Source organism: Limulus polyphemus, unplaced genomic scaffold (assembly GCF_000517525.1).
Source record: "Limulus polyphemus unplaced genomic scaffold, Limulus_polyphemus-2.1.2 Scaffold4150, whole genome shotgun sequence".
NCBI classification, from domain to species: domain Eukaryota; kingdom Metazoa; phylum Arthropoda; class Merostomata; order Xiphosura; family Limulidae; genus Limulus; species Limulus polyphemus.
This window is the reverse complement of record NW_013669760.1, coordinates 60,364-67,050: the sequence shown is the minus strand read 5'-3', so window position 1 is coordinate 67,050 and position 6,687 is coordinate 60,364. Positions and strand designations below refer to the sequence as shown.

Sequence of the window (6,687 nt, the reverse complement as noted above, 5' to 3'; positions counted from 1 at the left end):
GATATTATACCAGCTTTAGAAGTCAGTTGTGTCTGATATTGTACTAGGTTTATCAGTCTGTTGTTTCTGATATTGTACCAGGTTTATCAGTCTGTTGTTTCTGATATTGTACTAGGTTTATCAGTCTGTTGTTTCTGATATTGTACCAGGTTTATCAGTCTGTTGTTTCTGATATTGTACTAGGTTTATCAGTCTGTTGTTTCTGATATTGTACCAGGTTTATCAGTCTGTTGTGTCTGATATTGTACCAGGTTTATCAGTCTGTTGTGTCTGATATTGTACCAGGTTTATCAATCTGTTGTGTCTGATAATTGCGAAGTTTATTAGTGTAATACGTTTGAGAACTTGGATTTATTTGTCCCGATCTGGCTGATAAAGATAAGGTTTGTATCAATTTTATTATCATAGGATCGTTGATCTGTCACCCAATTAGAATAGGTAATGATGCATAGAATGGAACATTTGATGATGTACTTTTTTAATTTTTAATTGCCGCTCTCTTGTCGTTGACAGCCTTATTTGGAACCTTTCAGATATTGCCCCATCATTAAAGGAAGCCTTTAGGTCTATAACAGTAGAGCCTGGATCAACCCTCTCTCTGAAGTGTGTAGCTTCCGGAAATCCGCTACCAGAAGTCCGTTGGGTTTTGGACGACTATCCTATTCCCGGACACCTCCGATTCTCCGTCGGAGACTTTGTGAGTTCAAAAGCGGAAGTAATAAGCTATGTTAACGTGACACACATCCGGGTGGAAGATGGGGGCTACTACAAATGCAAGGCTTCTAATGACGTTGGTACCGTTTGGAACCGAGAAAAGATAAACGTGATTGGTCCACCTTTTGTCCGGCCGATGCAGAACATGACGGCTGTAGAAGGAAGGACATTTAACACGAGATGTCCTGCTTCCGGCTATCCCATAGAAGAAATCCGCTGGCAACACAGTGAGTCCGTCAAACGTTTCTGGTACAAATCAAGATCCAGTCAATACTTTGTAACATTTGTAATGGAAGTAGAACATAAACTGGCATCTAAAGATAAGCAACAGTTAGTTAGTTATCCTTCTTAAATATATTTAATCGTTTAACTATATGGAAGAACATTATCCAATATTACATTACCTATGGAAGAACATTATCCAATATTACATTACCTATGGAAGAACATTATCCAAATTACATTACCTTTGGAAGAACATTATCCAATATTACATTACCTTTGGAAGAACATTCTCCAATATTACATTACCTTTGGAAGAACATTCTCCAATATTACATTACCTTTGGAAGAACATTCTCCAATATTACATTACCTATGGAAGAACATTCTCCAATATTACATTACCTATGGAAGAACATTATCCAATATTACATTACCTATGGAAGAACATTCTACAATATTACATTACCTATGGAAGAACATTCTCCAATATTACATTACCTATGGAAGAACATTATCCAATATTACATTACCTTTGGAAAAACATTCTCCAATATTACATTACCTATGGAAGAACATTATCCAATATTACATTACCTTTGGAAAAACATTCTCCAATATTACATTACCTATGGAAGAACATTCGAATAATGTTTTTCCAAAGGTAATATACTATTGGATAATGTTCTTCCATAAATGTAATATTGGAGAATGTTCTTCCATAGGTAATGTAATATTGGATCCTGTTAGAAGGACATTATCCATTATATCCTGTTAGAAGGACATTATCCATTATATCCTGTTAGAAGGACATTATCCATTATATCTTGTTAGAAGGACATTATCCATTATATCATGTTAGAAGGACATTATCCATTATATCATGTTAGAAGGACATTATCCATTATATCATGTTAGAAGGACATTATCCATTATGTTCTGTTAGAGGGACATTATCCGTTACCACGCTGATTTTATAAGACCGTTATCTATTACAACATATATTTTTAAACTTTATCCAATATAACTTCTAATGTATAAGAACATTCAGTATCCATTATCATGTTACTTTTAGAAAACAATAAACACAGACTGGTTGAGTTACCAGGTGATATTCAGAAGCTGTTTAGTTAGCTTGTTTACTACAATAGTACTTAGAAATGTTCAGTAAAATATTGTTTGTTTTATAAGCACAATATGCCCCTTTATCAATAGTACTTAGAAATGTTCAGTAAAGTATTGTTTGTTTACCAATAGTACTTAGAAATGTTCAGTAAAGTATTGTTTGTTAGAAATGTTCAGTAAAGTATTGTTTGTTTTATAAGCACAATATGCTCCTTTATAAATAATACTTAGAAATGTTCAGTAAAATATTGTTTGTTTTATAAGCACAATATGCCCCTTTATCAATAGTACTTAGAAATGTTCAGTAAAATATTGTTTGTTTTGTAAACACAATATGCCCCTTTATAAATAGTACTTAGAAATGTTCAGTAAAGTATTGTTTGTTAGAAATGTTCAGTAAAGTATTGTTTGTTTTATAAGCACAATATGCCCCTTTATAAATAGTACTTAGAAATACTCGGCGAGATTTCGATATATGTTTCGTTGCACTACAGATGGCAGGAGAATTCCCTATAATCATCGCCAGAGGGCGTTCAATAATGGAACTATGATCATCCGAGACGTGGAACGACGTAGTGACGAGGGAGAATACTCCTGTGTGGCCAGAAACCGGAAGGGTCAACGTGGTCATAGTAAAATGTTTCTGAACATCTTGAGTATGTGTTGTAATCTTCGACATATTCTTTCTTTTATTTTAATGCCATTGGAAGATTAATTTTAATAACTTAATTAACTCGGCTATTTATCTTAATTTGATCAACTGTAATAAAAAATAATCTTTACTTTTTAAGTTTCTCATAAATACTGATCTTTTATTATTTTCCAATAGAATCAACAGTTTGTGAAATACCTTTTTACTGAAATAACTTTTACAAATACAATGAACAATTCGTGTACTAAAAATAAATATGAAGTCATTCGATTGTCACTGAGTTATATCTGTTTCGGGGAATTCTACTCCTCATCAATAACCCTGGAAAATGCAAATCGAAAGAACAGGACTATATTTCGTATAATACTGGAGTGAATATTATTAAACTTGTAGAACGCTGTTTTGAATTTTGTCACTTCTAAAACGTTAACGATACTATTTCAACATCCCAAGTTTGTAAGAGCAGTGGCATTATTTTACTCTTAACACACGAACTAGTAGTATTCGTTCCCCAACATCATCTAAGTATTGGATTCCCAGCCGGTTCAGCTTGCGACGTCATTGGCGGTAGGAAGATAATATCCTAAAATGTTAGGGACACCATTAGAGCAGATATCGTTAATCGATTTCGTCATTAAATTACGAGTTAATAAGATTAATCCCTCGCTTCTCCTAAAACAACCTTTTGGAATTTAATTAATAATTACATCTACAAATATGAACTATCTTTCCTTATCAGTTAACACTAGAAATTACGGGAGATTCAAGCAAATGGAAGTTATTGGCGAATGTTTACGAATATCAGAATGAAATTTCGTTGTCCTTGAGACTTAGCGTTTCGTTGTGCCATGTTTGGCTCGGTTTCCTGAAGATCATGTTCTTGAGCTATAGATCAAAATCACTCTTGTAATTGGCTCGTTTACATTTCCAACAATCCCATTATCGTACTGGAGATATTTGATATTCCATCTAGATATTACCAGTTCGAGTGTTTCTTGCATCAAGACTGTAGCTATTACAACTGCTTGTATTTTCCCACGTCACTGTACTTGTCATTTAACATCCTAATCATATTCTTCTTTCAATCCTGTCTTTTCTTCTATTATGTTACGAACTTCCTTCTTCACATTGCACTGATTGTCATTGAGTCTTTCTATTTTTCTTTTCACCTTTAAATGACCTTTTCATTGAACTGTTTAGCATCCCAAATGTTTGCATCGCCTTATTACCACCTGGTTTTTACATCCGTGTTCTCTTCTCCTTGTTTATCTTGTTACCATATCGACTACCCATTTTCCTATCATTTCAATTGCTTCTGTCACTAAAGCGTTTACCATCAGTTTTGTTTGACATCATTTTTGTATAACATCGTTTTTGTTTTACATAATTTTTGTTTGACACCAGTGTTGTTTGACATCAGTTTTGTTGAATTTATAAAGTTATCTTACCTATAGTTTGGTTAGTTTACCTACTCTACTGTGCAAAGTTAAAAATTATTATTCTTTGCTCGATTCGAGTCCTTGTCATTTTCAATTGTATGTGAATCGTTTATAGACGTAACGTTCTTCTACACATTTTCATATGACACTAACCTGTGTATAATCTGAACTATTTATTCACCGAATTTCCTTCGTTTTTTTAACCACAGTTCCCCCGGTCATTGAGCCATTTATTATCCAAACTGGATTAGAGGAAGGATCTCGATCTAAAATCCTCTGCTCCGTTACGAAAGGAGACACCCCTATTCGAATCTCTTGGTTAAAGGATGGAAAAACCATTCCCTCATATTTGGAAGTCACCGAGTCTACGATCGACGAGTTCTCCACATTCCTGAAGTTCCATCGACTTCAGCTGAGGCACAGTGGTAATTACACGTGTGTAGCAGAAAACGTGGCCGAATCAACCAATTACACTGCCCCAATGGTAATTTATGGTACGGTATAAATTGTTACATAAGTTGAGAATTTTGTTTCTGTAAAAATCGTGTGATTTGTTAATCTATAATAACGATAAAAACAGACCGATTACAGTGTTTATTTTTCGAACTATCATTTCTAGAAAAGACTGGTAACTGTTATTTTCGCAAAAGTAAAATAAGTCAATTCGAGTCATATTCGACGGAACCGGAGGGGGAGGGCGTAAGCTTTCCTATATTTTGACCCGATCGTGAAGTGCCCCTTTCAATGGGGAACAGAAATTGGTGTATAATTCTCAAGGGACCATTTTAAATTCAATGATCACTGTGAACATAACACACAAGGTGCCCCCTCTTCCCTTATAGAGTGGTAACAAAGGAAGGTTTAACGTTTTAGGGGTAACTAAAGAAGGTTTTTCAAGTTAGAATGGTAACTATGGAAGGTTTTTCACGCTAGAAAGGTAACTAAGGTTTTTCACGCTATAGTGGTAACTAAGGAAAGTTTTTCACGCTATAGTGGTAACTAAGGAAGGTTTTCACGCTAGAGTTGTAACAAAGAAATATTTCATGTCGTCGACGAGGTTGTTGTGTTTTAGACGGTATATTTTAAACATTTTATATAAATGAAGTTAATATAAAGATCCTCTTTTGGAATATAAACATTAAAACCACCCTTTCAAAACACAAACAAAACAATTCATAAATCAATTGCATTTCTTCAGCACTAAAAATTGAACTAATTCATACTATTATTATCCCCTAATATTTTTTGTTTTGTCAAATGCCTGAATATTTCGAGTTGTTTAACATACAATATTTTTGTTTTATATAAAGCCGATAATGGATTATTTATTTATTGTATTTATTAAGTACGGGTGTTTCAATTGCATCAACACTATATCTGGAGAATTAAAAAAAATCATTTTTTTCGTCAATATTTAGTTTGTGAATGAATAGTGGGGCACTTGAACATTACGTATAGACCCCACGATTCCAAAACGCAGAGCACATTTTTGCAGCTAGGGGACGCGAACCATGAATACTCTGATTCACAGTCCAGGCATATTAACCAATAGACTAGGCCTGGCCCTAACAGGTTTAGTTATATGTTACACGTGCTGGGAATAACTGATTATGGTTTACTTATAGGTTACACATGCTGGGAATACTCTGGCTACGGAATTTGGCTTTGACATATTCAGAGATTGGCCAGTGAATAGAGTTTATTAGAGTTTGGCTGGAGAATCTGGTCTGGACATACTTTATTTAGAGTTTGTCTGGAGAATCTGGTCTGGACATATTTTATTAGTTTGGCTGGAGAATCTGGTCTGGACATACTTTATTAGAGTTTGGTTGGATAATCTGGTCTGGACATACTTCATTTAGAGTTTGGCTGTTGGATCTGGTTTAGTTTGTTTTGGATTTCGTTTCGCACAAAGTTTTACGAGAGCTATCCGCTAGCCATCCTTAATTTAACAGTGAAAGACTAGAGGGAAGAAAGCTAGTCATCACACGCCAACTCTTGAGCTATATTTACCAACGAATAGTGTGATTGACCATTATTTCGCCCCCACAGCTGAAAGGCAAGCATATTTGGTGGGACGGGAATTCGAAAAGTCACGCGACCCGAATATTGCGAATAGAGCGCCCTGAACACATACGTCAACAATATATCTAGATAATTTTAAAAAATCACTTATAGCATGAATAATATATTAAGATAAAAAAATCACTTCTTGCACCAATAACATATCCAGATAATTTAAAAAAATCATTTGTTGTATCAGTAATATATCCAGATAATAAAAAATAATTTGTTGTATCAATAATATATCCAAACAATAAAAAATCATTTGTTGTACCAATAATATATCCAAACAAGAAAAAGTCATTTGTTGTATCAATAATATATTTAGATAATAAAAAAATCACTTGTAGCATCAATAATATATCCAGACAATAAAAAATCATTTGTTGTACCAATAATATATCCAGACAATAAAAAATCATTTGTTGTATCAGTAATATATCCAGACAATAAAAAATCATTTGTTGTATC

General features: G+C 33.8%; 1 protein-coding gene across 1 annotated transcript in view; it reads left to right on the top strand.

Annotated features, from left to right (window-relative positions):
* LOC106470663 (Down syndrome cell adhesion molecule-like protein Dscam2) overlaps window positions 1-6,687 on the top strand; it is a 56,417-nt gene that overhangs the window by 16,577 nt on the left and 33,153 nt on the right. The window contains exons 7-9 of the mRNA XM_022399304.1: window positions 534-941; window positions 2,556-2,717; window positions 4,362-4,646. Coding sequence (XP_022255012.1) covers window positions 534-941; window positions 2,556-2,717; window positions 4,362-4,646 — 855 coding nt within the window. The remainder of the gene's footprint in view (window positions 1-533; window positions 942-2,555; window positions 2,718-4,361; window positions 4,647-6,687) is intronic.